The 26,585-nt window shown below is 44.3% G+C and overlaps 1 protein-coding gene across 5 annotated transcripts; it reads left to right on the top strand.

Annotated features, from left to right (window-relative positions):
- The first annotated feature begins 1,142 nt into the window (after nucleotides 1-1,142).
- Nucleotides 1,143-8,851, top strand: RBM4 (RNA binding motif protein 4). 5 transcript variants are annotated; one of them, XM_047747318.1, is made up of 5 exons: nucleotides 1,144-1,304; nucleotides 2,262-2,684; nucleotides 5,863-5,941; nucleotides 6,272-6,556; nucleotides 8,397-8,851. In XM_047747318.1, exons 2-4 carry the CDS (start codon nucleotides 2,273-2,275, stop codon nucleotides 6,546-6,548), a joined length of 768 nt encoding a protein of 255 aa, XP_047603274.1. In that variant the 5' UTR covers nucleotides 1,144-1,304; nucleotides 2,262-2,272; the 3' UTR covers nucleotides 6,549-6,556; nucleotides 8,397-8,851. The 5 variants fall into 5 exon arrangements, with proteins under 5 accessions (XP_047603275.1, XP_047603274.1, XP_047603273.1 ...); XM_047747319.1 differs by lacking the exon at nucleotides 5,863-5,941 and having other exon boundaries at nucleotides 1,143-1,304; XM_047747317.1 differs by having other exon boundaries at nucleotides 1,146-1,304; nucleotides 5,863-6,556.
- The last annotated feature ends 17,734 nt before the right edge of the window (nucleotides 8,852-26,585 follow it).

Here is a 26,585-nt window from a genome sequence, read left to right on the forward strand (position 1 = left end):
CCTTTCTTTTTATGGTCCCCACCCCCCCTTTCTGGGGGCTGCGTTGGACGGTTGTATGTTATATTCAAATGTCATCTCATCCCTTGCCTCATAGATAACTCACTGCTTTTGTTTTAAGTTCTTTCATTCAGCACCTTTCCGCACTCCAGCTTTTAACTCTCTCCTCAAAAGCTGCCTCGCAAAGGGTCATTGCTTGCTCGATGAATATGGGATTACGTGAAGAAACCAAAGGATGAGAAGAAAGATGTGATGAGGGAGCCGGACGCTCTGGAGAATGCTGTTTTGATTGTATTTTCTTTATAGCTGGATGTGATTAGGCTCCCTAAAGGTCGGTTCTAGGAGTTTAAACCTGCAGCTCTGGCTGATGGTGCCCAATAAAATAAAACAAAAAACTTTGCTGCTCCAGTTTTTTCTCAGGGCGGGTGGGGGCGTTTTCAATCTTCAAGGTCACACAGAGAAGCCGTTTTTCTTCATCTTGGATCCACCCCGGGAGGCTGGTTCCTCGCGGGAGCTGGTCTCAGCGCCTTCTGAGTAACGCAGCCTCCGACCGGGCCAACTTCGGGGCCGTTATAAACCAATTGAAGCCGCGCCCATTAACCGTTTGCAGAATTCCTTTCACCATCTATGTCAGTAGTTTTGATCCGGGGGGAGCTCCGGGACTCCTAGGGCTACGGTGTGGATTCTTGGGCAAACGAGGAGGTTGGTTCTTCAGGCGGGGACGCTTCGTTATTTTTCTTACCTGGCGTTTGGGTCTGCTAATCGTTCGTAGCATCCTGGCTGCGAGGGGTTGGTGGTTGGGAGTGTAGAAGGAGAAATTTGGAGAAGGCAAATTGGGCCTGGGGAGAGTGTCAGGATGTGCACGTGTCGGTGGCAAAACGTGGAAGCTTCACAAAATTGGCGCCATGAAGCTAAAGACCGCCACACCGGGGCCTCAGCTCGCTCCGCCTAATGGCGGGCCGCACCCCGCCGGCGAAGCCCACGTTTGTAGTTCCTCCCCCACGCCGACTTCTTGCCCAATCAGTGACTTCGGCTTCGGCAGATAGGCGCTCATTGGCATTCGCATAAAAGCTCCGGGGTTACTGACGTTTCCACCTCTTCCCGGCCTCTCAGGTAATTGGCGTTGGTCGTAACCAATCAGGAAGAGGAGCTGTGGGAACGCCTGCCTTTAACTTAACTGAGCAGCCAATCCGGTGGTACACTCACCTCCCCTTCTACCCAGAGTCACTGCTGCGGCCGCCGCCATTTTAGCGTTTTGTCAGAAGCGTCTGCGCCGCGAGGAAGAGCCCCTGCTGATTTCCGTGCGGGTGAGAGACTCCAAGCTCCTCCACTGTCTTTTTTTTTTTTGGTCTTGTTTAATCTTATTTCACTTCTTTGGGCTTCAGGGGTATCGTAGTGGGGTCGCGGCCTCCGCACCCGTCTCTGAGAGCAGACTTCGGTGCTGGGCATTGCGCGGTAAGCCTGAAGCAGCCCTTCCCCCCACGACCTCCCCCGAGAATACCCTGCTTTCTCCCCACCTTGCCTTCTACCCGACTTGGCTCGGTTTCCTGCCTAGAGGTTTCCATAGAGATAACGGCGTTTTCCTTGGACTCAGGAACATTGAAACCCTTTTCTAGAATTCTTTGGGCCCCGAGACATTGTTGTCTGGCTGAAGAGTCTGAAGCCCCCTTCTCAGGCCACGCATTTCCCCGTCCTGCACAGCTCGTAGGATGGCACCTCGGAAGAGGCGTTCTCCGCTCTAGCACTTACTGTACTTTTCCTCATGCCTAGCTCTCCGGCCCGGGTCGCCGGTTCACTGCTTCCAAAGGAAACCCGAAAACGTAGCCATTATAAGGCCACTTTCCCGGAAATGGTGGCCGCTCCCTCGGTTGCAAGAGGAAGAGCTAATTCGTAATTTCAGTAGTCAGTTCAGCCAGCCAGTAGTTAGACCCTCGTTTTCTGACCTCACAGTGGCTTGAAAAGCCCAGTATCTCTAGCCGTGCGTGTATGCCCTCGTTTTCATTTCCATTTGCGTTAGAAGCTTCCCAACTCTTCTCAAACCCTTTGTCTGTTGAGGATCTTTTGTTAAAGACTTTCCCATTCTTACGGGTTCTGTCGTTTGTACTGTAGTGGGCTTCCTTATTCTCACTTTACTTTGATTGTTCTGTGGAGGTGGGCGTGTAAGAGAAAAGGAAAACTGGAAATATTCGCTAGAGTTTTTTGTTTTGTTTTAATTGACGTGAGCCTTAGGTCTTTTGTTAGAAATTTTGTTTCTTCCCGTGCAGGCTGTGTCGAGATGGTGAAGCTGTTCATCGGAAACCTGCCCCGGGAGGCCACAGAGCAGGAGATCCGCTCGCTCTTCGAGCAGTATGGGAAGGTGCTGGAATGTGACATCATTAAGAACTACGGCTTTGTGCACATAGAGGACAAGACGGCGGCCGAGGATGCCATCCGCAACCTGCACCACTACAAGCTGCATGGGGTGAACATCAACGTGGAAGCCAGCAAGAATAAGAGCAAAACCTCCACAAAGTTGCATGTGGGCAACATCAGTCCCACCTGTACCAACAAAGAGCTTCGGGCCAAGTTTGAGGAGTATGGTCCAGTCATTGAATGTGACATCGTGAAAGATTATGCCTTCGTACACATGGAGCGGGCGGAGGATGCAGTGGAGGCCATCAGGGGCCTTGACAACACAGAGTTTCAAGGTGAACCACCCTCTTTGGGAAGAGGGCTGAACACAGGCTATGTGCAGAAAATAGGTTGGATAAGTAAAGGGAGGGGTTTGGGGTAGAGATACAGCTGTTGGTGTTGACGGTGAAGCACTGTGGGTGATGGACTTAAATGGAGAATGCATGGGATATAGAGGCTTTACCTTAGGCCATGTCTGCCACATGGCTTTAGTTTGGAACCCCTAAGACTCTTATGCCTAGTAGCACAGAAATCCTTTTCCTTTGATTTCCTCAGTTATCTTGTCTTTTTAATTTTTTTCCCTTTTGTTGGTAGAGCACTTTCCATTGGTTCACTCTGAATTTATTGCCTCAGCCCAGTATCAGCATTATATCTTATTTTACATATAAAGAACCTGGCAAGAGTATTCTCAGCAACACTTTTGGGAGCAGAATCCCTGTTAAGCAACTGCCCCCCCTTCCCAACTCATAACTTCCCAGTAAAGATAAGTGATCATTAAATAACTAGTCTTGAGATAGCTGGTGTCTTTAAAGGCTTATTGTTCTTGTTGATTTTCTGTTATGCTTGTACTAAGAGGTTCTCTTTGGAGGTTGAGGCTACTCCAGAATAAAAGTCTGATTTAGGAGTTTCTGAGGAGGAGATTTGGGGACTTGGGGGGCAGTAATGGCAGTGCCTTTTTACTCTTGGAGGGTAGACTGAACATCCTTGGTGAATAGAGCATCTAGATGGGTGTTAACCTTAGAGCCTTGGCGAGATTGTTAGTGTGCCTGGAGGGCAGCATGAGTAATGGTATGGATTGTCCCTTTATATGGAAGGTTTTGTCTTTTCTTGGTTTAAGATTTGAGCTCCTGTGGCAAGAGTGGCAATCTGGGAAGGGTGAGTGTGGTAACCATGGTGAGTTGCTAACTCTTCTCCCACCCCTCCACCCCTCCCTTTTGTGTCCCTAGTATCAAAAAGCCATTTCCTTTTGGTTGTGACTACTACTGAGTTACGGGATACTGCCACAACTTCTTGCTACATTTTTAAAGTATATTCCAGCCTTTTTAGCCCAGGCAGGGTAGTTACTGGTTCTTTCCTGAGTACTCTTCTTAAGAGTCATTGCTGCTGTTACGGTGTTTATTTCCCTTAAATTGGACCTTTCTTAGAGCTGGAGGTCTGATCACCGTTCCTCCAAGTAATGGATGCACTGTGTCGTGGGTATTGCTGTGCATTACTAAAGAAAAGTGTCACTAGTCTCTCAGGTCTGGTTTTTCTTTTTTAATTGGTAAGTTGAGAATTGTTTGTTGTCAACAACTTAATTGGGGTCAGGACTGCCTTTGAGGAGGGTTTGTGATACGATACCTGATTTTTGGACACTCTTCTGCACTTGAATCCAGTCACGGAACGGGCGGCTGTGCCCGCTTGTAGCAGTCGCGCGTTAAGGGGAGGCCAGTGTGTACCAGGTGGGGACCGCTTCTGTGAGGAGGGCGGCATAACTTCGGGCATATGAATTGTAGGCGCTCTGGTGCCGCTTATGCTTATTTTTATTTTCACTGCTTTTCTTACTGTTAGTCATTCTCCTTAGTACTGTTCAGTAGAGTTCTTTGTGTACAAGGAGTAGCAGTGTTTATTAAGTGGTCTTTTAACCCTTTTAGTTTTTCAGTGTCCGTTGTGCTCTCCATTGTTTGCTCATTTAAAAGACATCAACTGTAGATATTTTTAAAGACTTTTTTTTTCCCCCTCTGGCTTTGGAATTGACACATCCTTAGATCAGGACGTTAGTTAATGACCTTTATGTCGTGAATGTGCAAGGTTTGTTTTCTCTGGTTTTGTTAGGTGCCAAAGTGGCCCCATGGGCAAATGCCAGAGGGACATAGGTGAGCACTTTAAAAACAGTTAAGTGTTTAATTGGGTATCTTAGCTCTTAACTTGCAGCATGTCTAACTTACCAGATGTAATGTTTACAGCAGGATTTTTTGGGGTAGTTTGATCCTTCACCTCCTTTTCCCGCTTCCCAGGACTTTTAAGTTTGCATGTGAAATGGTCCATTTACCAACCTCTGTATTGTTAGATCTAAATAGAAGACCTGTCTCTTCACTCTTTCCTGCTTCTGACCATTCACTTTGACATCTGCATGTTTGGGTACATCATAGCCACTTGCATTGGAAGTTTTTGCTGGAATTTTGCTTACAAGTAAATTGGTAGAGTATGTTAGTTGAAAACTTAACTGTGAAAAGATTTTAAACATTAAACTTCTTGAAAAGTTTCTTTTGTAAAATTTTCCAGAAGTAGTATTTTTTATTTCCAGAATATAAATTGTAATTTTCAGCAGAAGATAGCATTATTAATTGTGTATTTTTAGAATCTCTCGGATGCCTAGTTTAAGTAGAAAAAGTACTTTAAATCTTGTTAAAACGAACTCTTTGATCCACTAATAATACTGGTTAGTCTTAGTTTTTCTCACCTTTCTTCCCCTTTTCCTTCCATGTTTTTCAAAATCTTTCTAAGAATTCAGGCATCTTGTGAATTGCCTGTCCTGTTTCCTTAGGAGGTCACTGAAGTTAGCCATCAGATTGTAAAGAATCTTTGGTGGAATGACTGTCAGGACCAGCAATGAAAGGACTGTGTTAAGGAGAAAGGCAGTCCTTCAGTGTGTATTTATTGTCCCTTTTCCCCCAGTTCATGAGTGTTGTTCCAGAAATCTTGAAATTTGCTTATCACATTCAGCCACAGATCATGTTTGGGTCATATTCTCTATCAGTGGTAACTCTAGGGTCTTAATCTCTTTGATTTTGGGGTGGGGAGCTAGAGGACTGGCCTTTGCATTATCCCACTTAATGAAATCAGTCTTGGTGGTGAAGATGGGAAATGTCAGAATCTTGGAGGAGTCTTACTGTAGTTTCTTTTGACAGTGGGCCATTGTTCAGGGTAGTTTTTGTCTGCAGTGACTTGGCAAAGGATGAAGTGCTTGTTTTTGGGCACAAGCATTAAATTAGTGTTAGAGCTGAAACACTTCATCTAATTGATCTTTGCCTGAAATCAAGTCATTATATTGAATTTGTACGGTGGATTATTTTTTTTTTTTAACCTTTTTTTGGCAATGAATTCTGCATTAGAGTTGTCTAGGTAAAGCCATTGCTATGACCAGTGTCTGGGGTAGGGGCGTGGGCTATGACTAAGAGTGATAGCAACCCTTCTTGCGTCTGTTTCTTCAAGGCAAACGAATGCACGTGCAGTTGTCCACCAGCCGGCTTAGGACTGCGCCCGGGATGGGAGACCAGAGCGGCTGCTATCGGTGCGGGAAAGAGGGGCACTGGTCCAAAGAGTGTCCGATAGATCGTTCGGGCCGAGTGGCAGACTTTACCGAGCAATATAATGAGCAATATGGAGCAGTGCGCACACCTTACACCATGAGCTATGGGGATTCGTTGTATTACAACAACGCATACGGAGCGCTCGATGCCTACTACAAGCGCTGCCGTGCTGCCCGGTCCTATGAGGCAGTGGCGGCTGCAGCTGCCTCTGCGTATAATTACGCAGAGCAGACCCTGTCCCAGCTGCCACAAGTCCAGAACACAGCCATGGCCAGTCACCTCACCTCCACCTCTCTCGATCCCTACGATAGACACCTGTTGCCGACCTCAGGAGCTGCTGCTGCTACAGCCGCTGCTGCTGCAGCAGCCGCTGCTGCTGTTACCGCAGCTTCCACTTCATATTACGGGCGGGATCGGAGCCCCCTGCGTCGCGCTACAGGCCCAGTCCCCACTGTTGGAGAGGGCTACGGTTACGGGCATGAGAGTGAGTTGTCCCAAGCTTCGGCGGCCGCGCGGAATTCCCTGTACGACATGGCCCGGTATGAGCGGGAGCAGTATGCGGATCGGGCGCGGTATTCAGCCTTTTAAGGCTTGAGGTGAGAGCGGTGGGGTGTCTCCTGTTCTGGTTTTGCCATCCCTCCTGCAGCCTAAAGGCTCCAGTTAGGCTGCCCTGCTTGCTTGCTTTTGCTGGGTTAGGGTAAGGTTACTAGCATGGTTCAGAGGCTAGGGAGAAGACCTTAACTACCTAACTTTTTGAAATCTATAAACATCCGTAGCCCTCATGGCTATTTTTCAGGGCTCCTAGTAGTGGGAGTCCGTCTGATGCTATTTGTGCCTGGAAAAACAAAGAATAGTGTGCTGAATCTTGGGTCACACCTATGTGCTGTAATTGACCTGAACCTGGGACCCATATATTCCGACTGAGGTGTGCTGTTTCTCCAGAGCCTTCGTTGAAATTCCTAGGTGTGCGACATTATTAAGGGTTGCAAGTTTCCTGTTCTGCTTCGTGCTATGTGAAAGGTCGGATATGACCTATAGTAATATAAAATTGATAACCAGTTAACTAGTCGTCATTGCTTGGGTCCCAGTTACTATGAAGACTACCCAGGTGGCATCATCTTAATCTTGAAGCAGCGCTTTTCTGACATTCCCAAATAGTTCACTCCCTATGAGCTTTATAGAAAAGACTTCTTTGATGGTAAGTTGGGGCAAAGAGAAGAAAAGAGATCTTAATTTATAAAGCTTTAAACAAGGAGTCTGGGGCATAGACTCAAATCCAACTTCTCCACTCAGCACAGATTGATTCCCTGAATAGATTGCCCACTCCATTGCTTTGTCTTTGAATCTGTCCTATAAGAGCCTTTTTACTTCGCTCAGTATTTTTCTTTTTCTTTTTTTTTTAAACTGTCCCATAGTGTTATGGTGGACATCCTCACCCCTTCTTCAAGTTTTATAGTAATACAAATCTGCACAAACACAGGGTTGGGAGCTTTGCCTTAAGCAAATCACTCCCTTAGTCTTCCCACTAGATATGGGCATTTAATACTCTTGAACCACCAGCTCTACCCTAAGTCCTCTGGCTTTGTCCTCTGCTCTACAGTTTGAGCCTCATGATCCATTTGGCTCTACTTGAGTATATTCTTTCTGATGTTTGCCAGCTCTGGGCTCTAGGTGTTGGAGATTGCTGTTGCATTAAAGGGTGGTTCTCAACACCTTTTGTTTGGGGTAGTCCCCAGTGTATCCCAGACCGTACCTTCAATCCATAATTTTTTAGTGACAGGGTGAGTGACATTCTGTCATCTTTGAGTTAAGGCAGAAGGTATATGTGACTTCCCCGGGATTATAGGATAGGAAATCTCTGATAGGGCTGGAAAAGAAAGAATGATTTGATAGGTAGTTTACACATACCCTTCTCTACAGTCTTTTAGTTTCTTCACTAGGCAGAGTTGGATGCCCTCAGGTCTTAAAGTTTGTTCATTCGATGCTACTTTTGCCTAGACCTTGAATGGTTTTTAACTTGGACCTTGGTAGTAAACCCAGATTCAAACATACTTTTGACTTTTACCCCAGAGAGCTAATTGGAACCTTTTTTTTTCTGCTCTCTAGTGATAATTTGTGATGTGGGAATAACCTTTTCTGAGGAATGCTAACGTTAACTTCCAAGAGAAGTGCATTGTCTTTGCTTAATTTCCTGAAAAAGTATTCGCTATTTAATTTAGAGAAAGGCCCAGCCTGGGATTGTTTGACCTTCCCAGTTACTCTCTGGCCTTCAAGCTCTTTTCACTTGTAGAGGTTATTGTGATACTGGGAATGGGTACAAGTAAATTTAAAAGGATTATCAAGTTACCAGACTTCACAAAGATGCTCTTTGAAGTTTTAAGTAGGAAAGCCCTTTTGAGCTTTGCTGTAAAGCCCCTGTATTGTGCTCTCTTTCAGGTGGGATGTGTGTGGGCTGAAATTCCGAGCTGCGGTTGTGCATGAGAATACACCCTTCGTTTGGTACCCCATCTCCGGGACGTTCTCGGCTCTGTACGTTCAGTCCCTCAGGAACCGTGGACCTTAATTTACCTTGCTAAGTTCAGACCACCTCTTCCTTCCTCCTTCCTGCCCATTTTCCCATTCTTCCTGTTCTTTAATACTTCTGTAGTTTCCCATTTATGTTCTGTTCTCCCAGCAGGCCTCATTGTGTGCAGAAACTGGTGGGGGTTGTGCTGTCTCCCCACCTCCTGCTTCCAGTGGGTGTTGGACTTGGGAATGACCTTGATGAGAGTGTCACTACTCCTGAGTCTTTTTGGCCCAAAGGCTTGTGGCGGGTATACACATAGAGTTGGATAACTTTTTTTTTTTTTTTTTTTTTTTTTTTCCGGTGAAATAAATGGTTTTTCAACTTAGGGTATGTGTGCTTTGAGAGAGTTTTTGCTTGGGTTTGTGTCTGGATTCTTTATTTGTCCCTGGAAGAGAAGGGGAGGTTCAGAGAGCTTGACATTGAGCTCGGGGTGAACATCATTGCTGTTACTTTATTGTAGATAGAACTTACAGGTACAAAAGGAAAAAGAGGTTGTGTGCAGAAGAACCCAGGTAGCCTTATTCCAGTAAAGACTTCTTCCCACTAGTCCACATTTGTAATAAAACCAACTAGTTACTAGTATTTTTGAGATACAGGTTTTTCCTTGTCTGCAAAACAATCATCGTGCACCTCTTACTATCATTCTAACCACCCAGTCAGTACATCAAGCCTGATTTATTGCCAGGATAGAGTTCTAGGAAAAGGAAGTGTTTGAAGGAAATCAGCTTTCATTTTTCATGCCGTATGGAAAAATAAAGTTGTGGCTCTGTCAGCATTCTGCTGCTACTTTAGGCCAATAGGTAACATTTTGATGCCTTTCGCCATGTTTTTATAGCTCTGCCAAAATCCAAAGAATACCTGAATGGTACCACTAGCACCTCATTAACTTGTACTTAGAGCCTTTAGAATGATAGGTACAGAAAAGGACCCAGCAGTGAGCTTTAGAATATTTAATAAGGTGCATGGGGATGAGTGCAAGAATGAGCCACTGCTATTCAGTTCCATGCTTCTGTCAGATTGTGTCCCAGATTTTTTTTCTTCTCTGTACCTTGGTGCGAGTTTTAACATTATAAATAGTGAGGCTTTATGTAGGGTATTTTCTAGTACCATTCATTTAATAAATATTGAGCATCTGTGGTATCCCTTTAGGAAAGGTGGATTGTGATGGGAGATAAAAAGGATCTGGTATTTAGTTGAGCAAATTCTCAATTTTTCTACTTCAGGCTTCTACCTGTGACTGGTTCTAATCATAGATGGCCAAGATGAAAATAACTGTATGTATATGACTTGTAACTTACTGAATGTTTGCTCTGTATGAAACCCCGTGATTGGTCATTTGTGTGTGTTCATTTAATACTCCCAGCAACCATTTTTCTGTAAATTATGATGTTTGATTTCTCTTACCCTCAAAATACAAACCGATTTTTGAACACAGGCTGTCTGTGATTGGGAGCTCTAGTGACTAAGATAACAGTTCCAGGAAAACTGTTGGTGGAGCTAAGGGGATTAAAGTTGAAAAGAGCTACTGGCTTCTACAGGTAAGAAGTGGTCAGTAACGAAGATTATGAGTATAGTCTAGAGTTAACTTTCCTTGCATTTGTCTCTCTCTCTTTTTTTTTTTTTTAAGATTTTATTTATTTATTTGACAGAGATCACAAGTAGGCAGAGAGGCAGGCAGAGAGAGAGAGAGAGAGAGGAGGGAAGCAGGCTCCCCGCTGAGCAGAGAGCCTGATGCAGGGCTCAATCCCAGGACCCTGGGATCATGACCTGAACCGTAGGCAGAGGCTTTAACCCACTGAGCCACCCAAGTGCTGCGTTTGTCTCTTTTATCTTTCGTGGCTGGGTCTGCCAGTCCCACTTCTTGGAGGGTGGTGCCTATTTTGATTCCCTTTTCTCTGAAAAGACGGACCCATCTCTCTTTGGCACTTTAATTGGTGCACCCATTGGTCTGATAGGTGGAATTGGCAAATTTCAAAAGATGGAGACTATAACCGTGTTTGCTTCAACAAATAATTTGATATTCTGCAGGTTATTGTTGTAGGTGCTGGGTATAGTTCTGGAGCTTACGGTATGGGGGGGACAAAGTCAAATAGACAATGTCAAATTGAGAATTTTATTTAGATGTGAGTAGTGGGAGAAGGTTTTTTTTTTTTTTAGGTGATTGCATGTCATAGTAGAGTAGCTATGGAGGTAATATATTTTTCTTTATAAAACACAGTGTCTGGTTAAAATTTTAAGGGAGTTCTTTTTTTCAGAGCATGTCTCCCTGTTAACAGCCTAAGCAGTTTTTGATGACTGTCAAAATCTGGGCTGGTTTAATGCTTCATTCCTGCTGTGCTCTCTGATTGTTGTTAAAAGGCAAAACTATTAAGAGCAGTGGAAATGAATTCTAAAATTTTATTTAAATTGGACTTGCTGGTATTTCAGCATTAAGTTTTTTGAAATTAGTATTTAAGCTTCTGGTTAGATGTACCTCTGAGTTGAGGCTACATAGTCTCCTCTGTGTAATAGAATTATATGATATCTCTTAGCTCAGGAGTCCTGTGATAGTTGAAGAGTAATGCATTCATACACAGATTTCTGTAGCCTTTCACCATTCCTTCTGGTGAGTGAAGTGTGCTTAGCATCCACCTGAGAGCTGGCTTTAAATATAGTTTATGAAGTACTTGACTGGTTGGTCACCTAGTACATCTAAGTACACTTGGTAGAGAATACAAAGATACCTGTCCTCACCTTGTCTGCAAGCAGCTCTCCGTCTAGGCCTTGGGTGTGCAGCTAATTGTTTTATCACTGAAAGGTGGGGATGGGAATGGTCGTGCTTCTGTAGCATTGGCATCTGGCCCAGATCTGACCCATCTCATTCTGGATGGGTCAGAGGACTTAGGAGAGCTGTTCTCAAGGTGATATTGGGGTTTGATTTGGTGTTAGACCTTAACTTTGACATAAAAGAGTCTTCCAGGCTTCAAAATTGGGGTTAACTTGGGTGAATGCCAAATCAAATCCGGCTCCTCAGCCCAGAGCTACCTCACACTAAGCTAGACTCTAGGGAGGTAGAGTCCTGAGAGGTAGAGCATTAGCATTGTGGTTTTGTTTGGGTTTTTTCTTCTTAGATTTTATTTATTTATTTGACAGAAAGAGTACAACCAGGGGGACCAGCAGAGAAGGAGAAGCAGGCTCCCCACTGAGCAGGAAGCCTGATGCAGGGCTTGATCCCAGGAACCTGGGATCATCATCCAAACTGAAGGCAGACCCTTAACGGAGCCACACAGGTGCCCCAGGATTGTGGGATTAAGTGCTGTTGCAAACTACTGGAGTAATGTTTGCTAAGTACTGGTGTTTTATGAGGTCTCATGCTGAGGTAAAAAAGAACTCCCAGGATAATGACAATGGGAAGTCCCAGGAACACTTTGCTTTGGGCTTGGAGAACAGTATAGTCTTGGTTGAAGCAGAGCAAAGTAGAATTACAGAAGGGAATTCCACGACAGAATTTTAAAATACCTGTATTTTAATATTTTGAGGAAATTTTGGTTCATTTGAAGAGTGTGGAGCTTGAATTCCTGATAAGTACATAGAAAATAAATGAAAAAACAAATGTTTTACCAAAACTTGTAAAATAGAATTATGGGGCTCAACCTAGTCACGATCATGTCAGCACTGTTAGTAATACAATTGTCAGCCAGCTAACTAAATTGGGAGAATGGGAAAGTGTGGATGAGTGAATTAGGAGATGTGTAAGAGCAAAACTCATTCCATAGTAGAAATTAACATAATTTTAAGAAGTGGTAAATGGAGAATAATGACTATCTTGCTGAGTCCCATAAAGGTAAGAACAGCTATAAAAAGTTGTTTCTGGGGAGAGAAGAGACTTGAAAACCTTATATACTATTGTTAAACCATGTTCATGGATTTTTTTTTTTTTTTTTTTAAGATTTTATTTCATCGAGTACGAGTAGCCAGAGCGTTAGGCAGAGGGAGAGGGAGAAGCAGGCTTCCCACTGAACAGGGAGCCCGACATGGGGCTCCATCCCAGGACCCTGGGATCGTGACCCAAGCCAAAGGCAGCCGCTTAACCAGCTGAGCCACCCAGGCACCCCTCATGGATTATTTTGATAAAAATAAACTTATGCTAACAGTTTAATCTTGAGGCGATGGCTGAACACTCAGGTGAACCTTTTCAGCTGGAGGGAGCAGGGACAGTTCCTTTATTGACCAGTAAATAGCGTTTCTGAGATAACAGGGCAGGGATGGTGCTAGCAGTCCGGCACATCACGGCACATCACGTAGATAAGACAGCAAAGAAAGGAAGTGCTTAGTGGTAAGTAAACATTAAAACTGAATTGAGCTTTTTTTGTTTGTTTGTTTTTGTTTTGGGGTTTTTTGGTTTTTTTGTTTTTTACATTTCCATCTAGTTTCTTTTTTTTTTTTTTTTTAAGATTTTATTTATTTATTTGACAGATCACAAGTAGGCAGAGAGGCTGGCAGAGAGAGAGGGGAGGAAGCAGGCTCCCTGTGGAGCAGAGAACCCGATGCGGGGCTCGATTCCAGGACCCTGGGACCATGACCTGAGCCGAAGGCAGAGGCTTTAACCCACTGAGCCACCCAGGTGCCCCTGAGCATTTTATTACTGCTCCTGTTTTGTCTAACTTTAAGGGCTGAGCCTGCTGGTTTCATTCAGCACCTCTATCCAACATGCTGAGTTGTCCTTACTCCATTATGTAACAAGATGGGACCTCTCTCAGTTGCCACCGTGTAGGAAATGTTAAAACAGATGTGAGGGTCTGGCACTTCCTGAGTATAGAACTTCCAGTCTTACCGGTATCATCCAGGCTGTTGCAGGAGGAGGAAGGTAGATAGTTTTTACCCAATGACTTGAGCTGCAGTAGGACTTTCTGATTTATTTATAGACTTGAAATGGTTTGAATAACAGGCTTGAGTAGTGAACAAAGAAGTTTTTCCTGAAAAGCTTGGGACTGGGAGTGAAGATGCCAAAAAACGTTTCCTATAGTTTCACCATGGTACCATCTAAAATGTCGAAGACCTGGCAAAGACGGGGAACCAGATTTTGAATATACTTCAATTTTAAAAAGTTTTATGGAATGAAATTAATATGAGGTTATAGGATTATATATTTAATTAATACATTTTCCTCATGTCTTTAGTATCTCTGAAATTTGAATGTATTTGATACCCATAGTTAGCAGTGTCTGGGTTTTAGTGGTATGTGAAACAATGATGCACCTTAAAATCAATGACATTTTGTATTAAATGAAATATGGTTATGTTGATGAGTGCAAATCTTATCTGTAAGCTATATTCATCGAAGTGGAATGGCATTTTACATTTTGGTACATGTTAGATTGTTATCAAGAGCTGTACAGTTGAGGGGGTCCTGGGTGGCTCAGTCCATTAGGCATCTGACTCTTGGTTTTAGCTCAGGTTATGATCTCAAGGTCCTGGGATCGAGCCCCATGTTGGACTCCATCCTCCTCCTCCTCTGCACATCTGCTTGAAATATTCTCTCCCTCCCTCTCTAAAATAAATAAAATCTTTACCAAAAAAAAAAAAGTTAATTACAGTTTATATTCCCTCCATCAAGGTATGAAAATGTTTTCTTAAACCCTGATCTAGTGCATTGTTGATCTTTTCCAGCCTAATAGTTAAAAATGATATAGTTAGGGGCGCCTGGGCAGCTCAGTGAGTTAAAGCCTCTGCCTTGGGCTCAGGTCATGATCTCAGGGTCCTGGGATCGAGCCCTGCATTGGGTGTTCTGCTTATCGGAGGGCCTGCCTCCTCTCTCTCTCTCTCTCTCTCTCTCTGCCTACCACTCTGCCTACTTGTGATCTCTGTCAAATAAATAAATAAAATCTGAAAAAAAATATAGTTAAACTTAGCATCTGTTTTTATGAGTGCGGTAAGTCATCTGTATTTTTTTTTTTTAAGATTTTATTTATTTATTTGGCAGACAGAGATCACAGGCAGAGAGGCAGGCAGAGAGAGAGGAGGAAGCAGGCTCCCTGCTGAGCAAAGCAACCGACATGGGGCTCGATCCCAGTACCCTGAGATTGTGACCCGAGCCGAAGGCAGAGGCTTTAACCCACTGAGCCACCCAGGCGCCCCAAGTCATCTGTATTTTTAACAGCTATGTGTATTTCCTTTTTCTCTTCATATTCTTAGTTCTTAACCTTTTTTTTTTTAATGTTTTTTTATTTTTGTTTTTGTTTTTTAAGATTATCTATTTATTTGACAGAGATCACAAGTAGGCAGAGAGGCAGGCAGAGAGGAAGGGAAGCAGGCTCCCCGCTGAGCAGAGAGCCCGATGCGGGGCTCCATCCCAGGACCCTGAGATCATGACCTGAGCCCAAGGCAGAGGCTTTAACCCACTGAGCCACCCAGGCGGCCCCGTTCTTAACCTTTTTTTAAAAGAGTATTGGTTTTATTAATTTGTGGAAACAATATATAAATTAAGGAAATTTTGTGATCTAAGTTGCCAGTGTTTTTTCATTTGTCACTTAATGTTTTTTTCATGTAGAAAAATTATACGTGTGGTGGTTGAATTTCCAGCCTTTTCTTAAGACTTGAGGATTTTGCATTATACTTGGGATTTCTGCACTTGAAAAAGAAAAGAATTGGAGCGCCCGGGTGGCTCAGTCATTAGGTGTCTGCCTTCCGCTCCAGTCATGATCCAGGGTCCTGGGATCAAGCCCTGAGGGGCTACTTGCTCAGCAGGAGACGTGCTTCTCCCTCTCCCACTCCCCCTGCCTGTGTTCCCTCTCTCACGGTGTCTCTTTCTGTCAAATAAGTAAATAAAGTCTTACCAAAAAAAAAGATAAGAAAATTCTTAGCTTTTTTTTTCTGGTACATTTTGGTTTCATTTTTTAAATTGAGAATTTTAATCTATTTGGAATTTGTTTGTATGAAGTGTGACAGGGATCTCTATCCTTTTTTCCAGATGGCAACTCAGTTGGGGAACTAATTGAAAGAAATCTCAATTGCAGTGGAATGAAGGGATTAAAATAATGCTATTTAGAATATACCTCTTTTTTTCTGATTATAAGAAGGAAGACATTTAGCACCCTTTTTGATGAAAGACTGGAATGAACAGGACATAGATGCCTCCTACCTACTCAACAAACTCTGCTTATCGAGAGAGGAACCACTGCCTTAGACTAATTATTAAATCATAGTTTCTAGTGGTTGGCCTGCCAGCAAAATCAACTCTTGTGAATCTGTGCCTAGAGTGCTTAAAGTACTTAGGCTTTACTTTATGGAGTGTTAATCAGGTTTGTTGGGGTTGGCGTGCCTGTCCTTCAGGATTCATTCTGTAGGATTCAACCTACAGAGCTTGATGAAAACCCCGGGGGTGCTCCCCAGTCCATTTGTGACAGTGCCCAGGACTCCTCTATCAGGATGGGGGCCCATCTCTTAGTCAAGATGGATGAGACTGATTTTGCCTTCCTCACCTGTTTCTTCTCTACATTGTAACACTTTCTAACTCTGGTGAAAAGCATAACATTCCAACTTGGGGGCAGACACGCAAGTTTTAACTCCTTGAAATTGTCTTTGGCAAATTATACTCATTGGTAGTCTAAGACAAAACTTCTTTCCTCATATTTGCTGAGGGGGCTTGTTCTACTTGATTGGGCTGCTCCAGTTCCATCTCTGTGTTGGCCTGTGTGACCTGTTCTTATATTTGTTCTCAGGAGTTACTCAGGTCTTAACGGCCGTTTCCTTGAAATAGGCCGTGTACAATAGGTAAATTATCTGGCTGCAAGATATATCTTTGACTTGGCCCAAGTAGAGCTCTTAATCCCTCCGGTTTTCAGCTGAGCAGTAGACTTGCTGAACCTTTACCCCAGTGGCTTTTCCTAAGTGGTTGTAGGTCAGGTTATAGGTTCTACTGCTATATTAGCAGATGTGTCTTTCTTGGGTGTCCACAGCCATGGGTTTTGTGTTTTGTTTTTATTTTCCCTTCTTGGCATCCAGTTCTTCTAAATTCTTAAACGCTGCAGCAAGAAGAGTTTCCCTCCACCTTTCCCAATTTCACGAAACTATTTGATAGACTTTACATGGCATGATCTATTATGTTGACTAGCATTCCTCCTGGCAGGTGGTTTTTCATCAGAAACTAATTTCTTATGTAGCTCATATAACTGGATTTAGAAAGTTACGTTAGAATCATAATGCTAGACTTTTATCAAAGTGAATAATGGAAATGGTAGCTGGACATCATAAAAAAATGAAGTGGAGCGTCTGGGTGGCTCAGTGGGTTAAGCCTCTGCCTTCGGCTCAGGTCATGATCTCAGGGTCCTGGGATCGAGCCCCGCATCGGGCTCTCTGCTCAGCGGGGAGCCTGCTTCCCCCTCACTCTCTGCCTGCCTCTCTGCCTACTTGTGATCTCTCTCTCTCTGTCAAATAAATAAAAAGTTTTCAAAAAAAAGTTAGTTGTAAAGTTTCTTGAAACAAATTTCCTTTAGGTTTTAGTGTTGGACATCTTTTAAGGTGGGAGGTGGATAAGAGATCTGGCAGTATTTCCCCCTTCCCCGATGGATAAATCACATCGGTGGTGCAGGAAATGACATGGAAGGGTGTCTTGGTTTTTTTTGGTTTGGAGACAGTCCTTCCAAAATGTCAGCCTCTTAATTTCTCAGAACTTACCTTCTGTTCTTATGTTGGCCATCTTGTGCCTTTCCAGATTGCCGCCTTCCGTATTCCAGCCCTTCCATCCCATTGGAACTAATTCATTGATGCAACTTTTCATTGTCCCTCACCCTTATATTCTCACTTCCTTACCCAACTTGAAATATGTGCCAGTCATTATCATTTCTTTGCTTACAACCTTTTCCTTGCAACCCTTGGGGCGACCCAGTCCCCCAGCTTCATCGTACACACTTGGCAGAACCACTTCCCAGATTAAATCCAGTTCATCTGTTCACAGTCACTTGATTGATGAGGCTGAAGGTGATGGAGAAAAACAGTCTCGGTGACCGGTCTCACTTCGATGAGGGTTCACGAACCTTGTCTTGTGTAGGAGACCTGTGGTTCTGCCAGGCAGTTAGGAGTTACAGGTCCCTAGTCTGTTCTCTGTCTCTTTCACTTCCTCTCTTAGGCCTAACTCACCTACTGGCCTACTTTACTTACGCTTACCTGAGAAAATAAGCAACCAGAAGCGAGTTTGCGCCTTCTCATCACACTTGGTCCCTTCCAGTATCTGCAGCCACATCACGTTCCCTCTGGTTAGCTTACTTATACCTAGGACCATTGCCCCACCTAATACCGTAAGGCCCAGCTCGCTACTGTAGTTCTTTGCCTCTGCTGTCATACAGTTTTCCTCTTTACTGGGTCATTCTTACTAGCATTACAAATACTGTAACTCCCCCTAAAAACATTTCTTGACTATTTCTCTTGCTTGTTATCACCACTTTGTTTCTTCATTCCTTTTTGTAGCAAAACTCCTCAAAAGCATTTTCTTTGGTTTCTGTCAGTAATTATTGCCGTCCCTTTTCACTTAAACCCTCTTTATTTTTTTAAAGATTTTATTTATTTGAGTTGGGAGGAGAGAGCGAGCCGGAGGGAGAGGGAGACGCAGGCTCCCCCCAGAATCATGACCTCAGTCAAAGGCAGATGTGGCACTGATTGAACCACCAAGGCACCTGCTCTTAAACCCTCTTTTTTTTTTTTTTTTTTTTTTTTTTTTTTTAAGGTTTTATTTAGGGGCGCCTGGGTGGCTCAGTGGGTTAAAGCCTCTGCTTTCGGCTCAGGTCATGATCCCAGGGTCCTGGGATCGAGCCCCGAATCGGGCTCTCTGCTCAGTGGGGAGCCTGCTTCCTCCTCTCTCTCTGCCAGCCTCTCTGCCTACTTGTGATCTCTGTCTGTCAAATAAATAAATAAAATCTTAAAAAAAAATAAAGGTTTTATTTATTTGAAAGAGACCGAGATAGACTCAGCAGGGGGGTGGCAAAGGGCGAGGGAGAAGCCGCCTCCCTACTGAGCAGGGAACCCGCCCGCCGCAGGGCTCAATCATGACCTGAGCCGAAGGCAGAGGCTTAACCCACTGAGCCACCCAGGGGCCCCTCAACTCTTCCCTTTTTAATATAAAGCTATTTCCTGGGGCACTTGGGTGGCTCAGTCGTTAAGTGTCTGCCTTCAGCTCAGGTCACTGTCCCAGGACCCTGGGATTGAGCCCGGCACCAAGCTCCCTGCTCTGCTGGAAGCCTGCTTCTCCCTCTCCCACTCCCCCCCCACCCGCCCCCACTCCTGCTGTGTTCCCTCACTTGCTGTCAAATAAGTAAATAGATCTTTAAAAATTTTTAAGTCTTATTATTATTTTTTTATTTGACAGACAGTGAGAGGGAATACAAGCAGGGGAAGCAGGAGAGGCAGGCAGGCTTCCCTCGGAGCAGGGATCCCGATGAGGGGCTGGATCCCAGGATTCTGGGATCATGATCTGAGCCAAAGGCAGACACCCAGTGACTGGGCCACCCAGGCACCCCTTAACCTTTTTTAAAAATTTAATTATTTTTTTTTTATTTGACAGAGAGAGAAAAAAATTTTAATACAAAGCTATTTCCTAACACACAGTTTCCTATGTTCACCGTTAATCCTTGAGTCATGCGGACTAACACAGAGGAGGAACCACTACACCACAATGGGCATGTGACATGAGCAAGAAATAAGCTTTGATCTTTTTAGTTAAAAAAGATGACCACATGACTTAGCAGCATAAAATCATAAGCAATGTTCCTGTGGAATGGTAGGGGTAAAAGTCTGATTAAATAGGTTTTAGGGAGATGCCTGGGTGACTGAGTCATTTGAGCATCTGCCTTTGGCTCAGGTCACAATCCCAGGGTCCTGGGATCCAGTACCTTATTAGGCTCCCTGCACAGCAGGCAGTCTGCTTCTCCATCTATCTGCCGCCTCCTCCTCCCCCAACCCGCCTATGCTTGCTTGGTCCTGCTGACTCTTAGCAGGCCCTGTGTGAGGTATGAGGTGTGTGACTGACACACTTTTTATAAAGAAAAAAAAAAAAAGGTTTATTGAGGTGTCCTTTCTGTGAAGTAAAATAACACTGATTTTAAGAATACAGTTTGAGGGGTGCCTGGGTGGCTCAGTGGGTTAAGCCTCTGCCTTCGGCTCAGGTCATGTTCCCAGGGTCCTGGGATCGAGCCCCGCATTGGGCTCTCTGCTCATCAGGGAGCCTGCTTCCCACTCTCTACCTGCCTCTCTGCCTACTTGTAGTCTCTGTCTGTCAAATAAATAAATGAAATCTTAAAAAAAAAAAGAATATAGTTTGATAAATTGATAAATTACAAGATGAAGAACATTTTTGTCACCCCAAAAGGCTCTGGTGCTGCTTTGCAGTTGATCCCCTCAGCCCTTGGTCAATTTTTAGGTCATCTATCTACTTCTATCTTTGGTATTAGTACTTTGACACAGTTGGCTACTTTCTGTTCCTTTTTTTTTTTTTTAATAAGATTTTATTTTTTTATTTGACAGAGCGAGAGAGGGAACACAAGCAGGGAGAGTGGAGAGGGAGAAGCAGGCTTCCCCCAGAGCAGGGAGCCCCCGATGTGGGGCTGATCCCAGGACTCTGGGATCATGACCTGAGCCGAAGGCAGAGGCCTAACAACTGAGCCACCCAGGTGCCCCCACTTTGTTCCCTTAACACTTAATTCATTTGACTTACAGGACATGATGCCTGGTTTTTCTACCTTTTCATTTTCCTCTGCTCGTTCCTCTCTCTCTGACCTCTTGATGTTAGAGGCTCCATAGTTTAGCTCTGGGTCTTTGGTGATCCTGTGGATTCAAATGCCATCTATATATCAACATTTCCAAGTTAAATCTCTCGTCTAGATCTTCCAAATTTCAGATTCATATTCTACTGCCCATTTCTTTTTTTTAAGATTTTATTTATTTATTTGACAGAGATCACAAGTAGGCAGAGAGGCAGGCAAAGAGAGGAGGGAAAGCAGGCTCCCCGCTGAGCAAAGAGCCTGACGCTGGGCTCGATCCCAGGACCCTGGGATCATGACCTGAGCCAAAGGCAGAGGCTTAACCCACTGAGCCACCCAGGCGCCCCCCATTTGTTATTTTTGCTCAAGCATCTGGTATTTCAAAACTTGTGTAAATTTGATCTTCTGTTAAGTAACCCCTTCTGCCACCACTCCTCTTGTTCCCTTCCCTTATCTCTGTTGATGGAGACTCCATACTTCAGTTATTCTGGCCAAGAACTTGGTTACACCCACGCTCAGTCCATTAGGAATCCTGCTGGTTTTACTTCTCACAATCTTCCGGACTATTGGTCCTCTAGTAAGAGCCACCATTTTCTCTCCCCTGAATTTCCTAAGTTCTTTCCCAGTTGATGTCCCTGCTTCTATAGTATCTACTGTCTGTTCACAATATAGCAACCGGAGTGTTCCTTTAATCTGCCATCTGTTCACAGCATAGCAACCAGAGTCGCCCTTTTTTTCAATTTTATTTTATTATTATCATTGTTATTTTAGTTAAGTAGGCCCCATGCCTAATGTGGAGCTAGAACTCAGGACCTGGAGATCATGAGTTCCATGGTCTATTGGCTGAGCTATCCAGGTGCCCCTCAGAGTTATGCTTTTATTTTTATTTTAATTTTTTTAATATATTTATTTGACACACAGAGAGAGACACATACAGCGAGAGAGGGAACACAAGCAGGGTTGTGGGAGAGAGAGAAGCATGTTCCCCACCGAGCAGGGAGCCCGATGCAGGGCTTGATCCCAGGACCTTGGGATCATGACCTGAGCCAAAGGCAGCCGCTTAACCGACTGAGCCACCCAGGTGCCCCCAGAGTGAAGCTTTTAAAGTGGAAATCAGATAGTATGAAATGCCCCACCCCTCAATCCCCCTACCCCATCTAAGGGCTCTTCGTTTCATTCAGTCAGAGTCAGAATCCAGTGAAAGGCCTGTAAAGCCCTCCATGATCTGCCCCACTTCTCACCTTAGCTCTCTCTGTCTTACTCCTTTGCTCACTGGGCTTCAGCTGTACCATATCCTGAACTTTTTTACAGCCAGGCCTCTTCTCCCTTAGTATTTACACTGGCTGTGTTCTAGATGTTCCTTAAAGTACCCCCCCCCCTTTTTTAAAACAGCAGATTTGGGTTTTCAAGGTGAAAGGAAGCTGATAAGTTTTCAGGGCAGTGAAAATGAGACTGGGGCTCTATTCTCTCTTTTCTCCATGCTCTCCATTTTAGTGGTATCACCAATTCCCTTGGTTTTTTATCTATCATCTGTATCCTGAAGTTCCCACATGTGCATCTCTAGCCCCCAGCTTTTCTTCTCTATGCTCAAGCAGGCTGATTGTCCAAAAGGCAATGGAAGTGTGATTCGAATTTGTTCCTATGGTTTCCTCTAATTTGGATAACTGCTGCTCTCTCCAAAAGGATATATGGAATTTTTCTTTGAGGACAGTCAGTTGTCCTCGGTATATGCTTTTGAAACTCCATGGGTATTCCTTGGTCTAGATGGAAAGGGTCAGAAAAGAGGAAAAATTCTTACCAGTGATGGTGGGGAAAGACTTCTTAATGTAGCTATTAGACGTTGGTTGGGTTTTTTATGTGCTAGAAACTGGATCTCTCAGGTATTCAGGTGAAATCACCAATACCCCTTCCTTCCTTTTTGTTCCTTTTAATTCCTCTATGTAAACTACCTAAGGAGGATGCTAAATCTGGATTTTCCCAGAGTTCTCTTGGACCCTCTTCTGTCTACAGTCTCTCTCTGGGTTCCCCTCTCTGCTCCCCACCCTCTGCTGGGACACTGTGCAGTATGAAGTTTTTAATTGTCAAAACTGGGGGGATGCTCCTGGTATCTAGTGGGCAGAGTCCAGGGATACTGCCAAGTATCCTACAATGCATGGGAAAGAATTCCTCCCCCCAAAGAATTACCTAGCCCCAGATCTCAATAGTGCCAAGGTTGAAACCCTGTTCTAGGCAATTATGAATTCCTTTGGTTTTGTATACCAGCTGGAGTTGTGCTGAGCCATAGAATAGCCACACACCAATAGGGTGCTGTGCTGTGAGCATAAAATACCCAGGGGGGTTCGGAAGCTTAGTATGAAAAATAATGTAAGACATTCATATTTAAGTGCTCATATCAAATTATATGAAATAATATATTGGATATATGGGTTAAATTATTAAATAGTTAATTTAACCTGTTTCTTTTTACTTTTCTAAATGTGGCTGTTAGGGTACCTGATGGCTCAGTTGGTTAAGCGACTGCCTTCAGCTCAGGTCATGATCCTGGAGTCCCAGGATCAAGTCTCACGTTGGGCTCCCTGCTCAGTGGGGAGTCTGCTTTTCCCTCTGACCCTCCCCCTTCTCATGCTCTTTCTCGCTCTTTCTCAAATAAATAAAATCTTTTTTTTTTTTTAAGATTTTATTTATTTATTTGACAGAGATCACAAGTAGATGGAGAGGCAGGCAGAGAGAGAGAGGGAAGCAGGCACCCTGCTGAGCAGAGAGCCTGATGCGGGACTCGATCCCAGGACCCTGAGATCATGACCTGAGCCGAAGGCAGCGGCTTAACCCACCGAGCCACCCAGGCGCCCCTCAAATAAATAAAATCTTTAAAAATAAATAAATAAGGGGCGCCTGGGTGGCTCAGTGGGTTAAGCCGCTGCCTTCGGCTCAGGTCATGATCCCAGGTCCTGGGTTCGAGCCCCGCATCGGGCTCTCTGCTCAGCAGGGAGCCTGCTTCCTCCTCTCTCTCTGCCTGCCTCTCTGCCTACTTGTGATTTCTCTCTGTCATAAATAAATAAAAAATCTTTAAAATAATAAATAAATAAATGAATGAATGAATGAATGAATGTGGCCTGCTGTTAGAAGTGTTCAAATTACAGTTGACCCTTGAACCATATGCATTTGAACTGTGTGGATTCACTTATATGTAGGTTTTTTCCAGTACATACGGTACAATACTGTAACTGTGTTTTCTCATCCTTAAAGATTTTCTTAGTATTTTCCTAGCTTACTTTATTGTAAGGATACGATACGGATCATGTAAAGCATACAGAATACATGTTGATCAACTGGTTTATGTTATCAGTAAGGCTTCCGGTCAACAGTAGGCTTATTAGTAGTTAAGCTTTTGGGACTCAAAAGTTGTATGTGGATTTTTGGCTACACAGGGTCTCAGTGCCCCAACCCCCATCTTGTTCAAGGGTCAACTGCATATGTAGCTTGCATTTGTGGCTCACGTTACTTCTGTTGGATTACACTGATCTGGCTGCTGAAGAATGAAATTTACTTCTCTTGTCCCAAACCTCTCCTCTGTGCTTGGAGTTCAGGGATCCAGAGACCTACAGTTTTCTCCGTGCTTGTCTTCTTCTTTTTCTTTTTAAGATTTATTTTTTAAGGTATTATTTATTTGAGAGAACGAACAGGGAGAGTCAGAGGGAGAGGGAGAAGCAGACTCCCGCTGATTGCTCGGAGCCTGACACGGGTCTCCCTCCCGGACTCCTGGGATCATGACCTGAGCCGAAGTCAGATGCTTAACCCACTGAGCCATCCAGGCAGCCCCAGAGATTGATTGATTGATTTGAGTGAGGGCGCATGAGCTGGGGCGGGGGGCAGCGGGAGAAAGAGAATCTCAGGCCGACTCTGTGCTGATTGTGGAGCCTGACCCGGGGCTCTGTTGTCAACCCGAGATGACCTGAGCCAAAACCAAGAGTTGGACGCTTAACCAGCTGAGCCACCCAGGCATCCCTCCGTGGTTGTCTTAATATGCTCAGATTCAATATGTCTGAAATAGAATTCCTGAGTCTCCCCACTCCGAAAGTGATTTTTCTTCCAGTCTTCCCTGTATCTTTACTTCTTCCTTTAAAAAATTTTTTAAAAAGATTTTTATTTATTTGACAGCACAGTCAGGGGAAGTCAGCAGGCAGTGGGAGATGGAGAAGCAGGCTCCCCATAGAGTAGGGAGCCTGATGCAGGGTTCCATCTCAGGACCCTTGGGATCATGACCTGAGCCAAAGACAGACGCTTAACCAGCTGAGCCACCCAGGTGCCCCTCCCATATCTTTAAATAGTGTTTCCATTCACTGGCTTGCTCCAAGGAGATTTCTGGTAGTCATCTTTGATTCTTCCCCTGTTTCTCATTATGTTCTTTAGCACATTTTGTATCAAATGTTGTCACTTGTGTCCATGTCTGTGTCACAGTGATAGTCAAGACCATATGCTCATCTCCTACCCACCACTACTCCATGCGTAGTAACCTTTGCCTGGTTTGTCTTCTGTCTTCCTGTTTGTTCTCTTCAATTAATTGATTAATTTGTAAAAGATTTTATTTTTTTTTAAGATTTTATTTATTTATTGACAGAGATTACAGCAGGTAGAGAGAGAGAGAAGGAAACAGGCTCACCGCTGAGCAGAGAGCCCGATGGGGGCTTGATCCCAGGACCCTGAGATCATGACCTGAGCTGAAGGCAGAGGCTTTAACCCACTGAGCCACCCAGGCGCCCCTTTAAAAGATTTTTTTAAAAATTTATTTATTTGACAGCGAGAGAGAACACAAGCAAGGGGAGTGGGAGGGGGGAAGCAGGCTTTCCACCAAGCAGAGAGCCAGACATGGGGCTCATCCCAGGACCCTGGGATCATGAGCTGAAGGCAGACGCTTAATGCCTGAGCGACACAGGCGCCACCTCCCCTTCAATTTAATTTCCATTCAGTAGCTGGGATGATCTTGTTCAATATAAATCTGATTGTTACTCCACAACTTTGAACCTTGCAGCAGTTTTCCATTTGCTTTGGAACAATGCCAGTCCTCTACTTCAGCCTAAAATGCTTTGAAAGGTCTGGCCTCAACCTGACTCTAATCTCAGGACCTTTCCCCCTCACGCACCTTTTTTCTTTCTTTCCGTTTTTTTTAGATTTATTTTTAGAGAGTACGCAAGTAGGAGCAGCAGCAGAGGGGGAGAAAATCTTGCTCGGGCAGACTCCCCACTGAGTGTGAAGCCAAAAGAGGAGGACAGCTTGATTCTAGGACCCCGAGATCATGACCGGGGCCGAAATCAAGAGCTAGCCGCTCCTCTGCCTAAGCCAACCAGGCGCCCCCTCACCCATCTTTTTCTAACCACACTGGCCTTCCTTTCAGGTCCTAGTTCACTAAACACTTCCTCGGGGCCTTCTTTCTGTCTGGAAGGATTTTCCCTTTGACCACTTTAGGGCTAATTTCTATCCTTAAGATTGTATCTTAAGGATCAAGCATCAGAGAATCCTCCCCGTCAACCTCTAAGTAGATGCCCCCTTCCATTTTTCCCTACCATTGTGCCCAGTTTATGTATTTTGTGCTTAGCCCACTTTCTTTGCTTATTTATTGAACGTTTTCCTCACAAAATTATAAGCTAGGGAATAGGGAATTGCCCCTGTGCCAGGCAACAGTGCCTGATACATAACAGACGTTTAATACTAAATGCATGTGTGCGAGCTAGCATTTGAATTACATGCTCTCCTTGAGAACATAATACCTTCTGCCCTTGTCCCATCCATTCATTGCCTTAGCAGTCATAGTCACTCAGGAAATGAGTGCGCGCATAGAACCAGGCCTTAGAGTAGGACCAGAGGATTGCTAGATACCTACTTTTAGGGCTGGAGTTGTGCCCTATCCTGTAGGAGTTCAGTCAGTAGAAAGCAGAGAAGGTTGAACTCATAACCTTGGCGGGCCTTTGAGCTTGGAGATTCGATGATCCCTAAGGTCTGAGCAAGTGGGTTTGTCTTTGGGTCTCAGAGCTGGGTAAGGAATGGAAAGAGGAGTTGGAATCCTTGAAGGACTAGAGAGAGCATGATGTCAGCTCTCCTTCCTCTACCTTTCTGCATGTATCGCCCTCTTGGTAATTTGTCATTATAGATTGTGTCTTTGAGATTACGCCTACTCCACTAATTGGTGAGCTCCAGAAGGGGTGGAACCTTCTCTTGCTTGCCCACATCACAGTTTATCTGTGATAGGAATGGCCAGTTGAGTGCTTTACATGTATTCCAAACAGCTTTTTCTTTTTTTTTTAAGGATTTTATTTATTTGACAGAGCACACAAG

Source organism: Lutra lutra, chromosome 10 (genome assembly GCF_902655055.1).
Source record: "Lutra lutra chromosome 10, mLutLut1.2, whole genome shotgun sequence".
Classification (NCBI taxonomy): domain Eukaryota; kingdom Metazoa; phylum Chordata; class Mammalia; order Carnivora; family Mustelidae; genus Lutra; species Lutra lutra.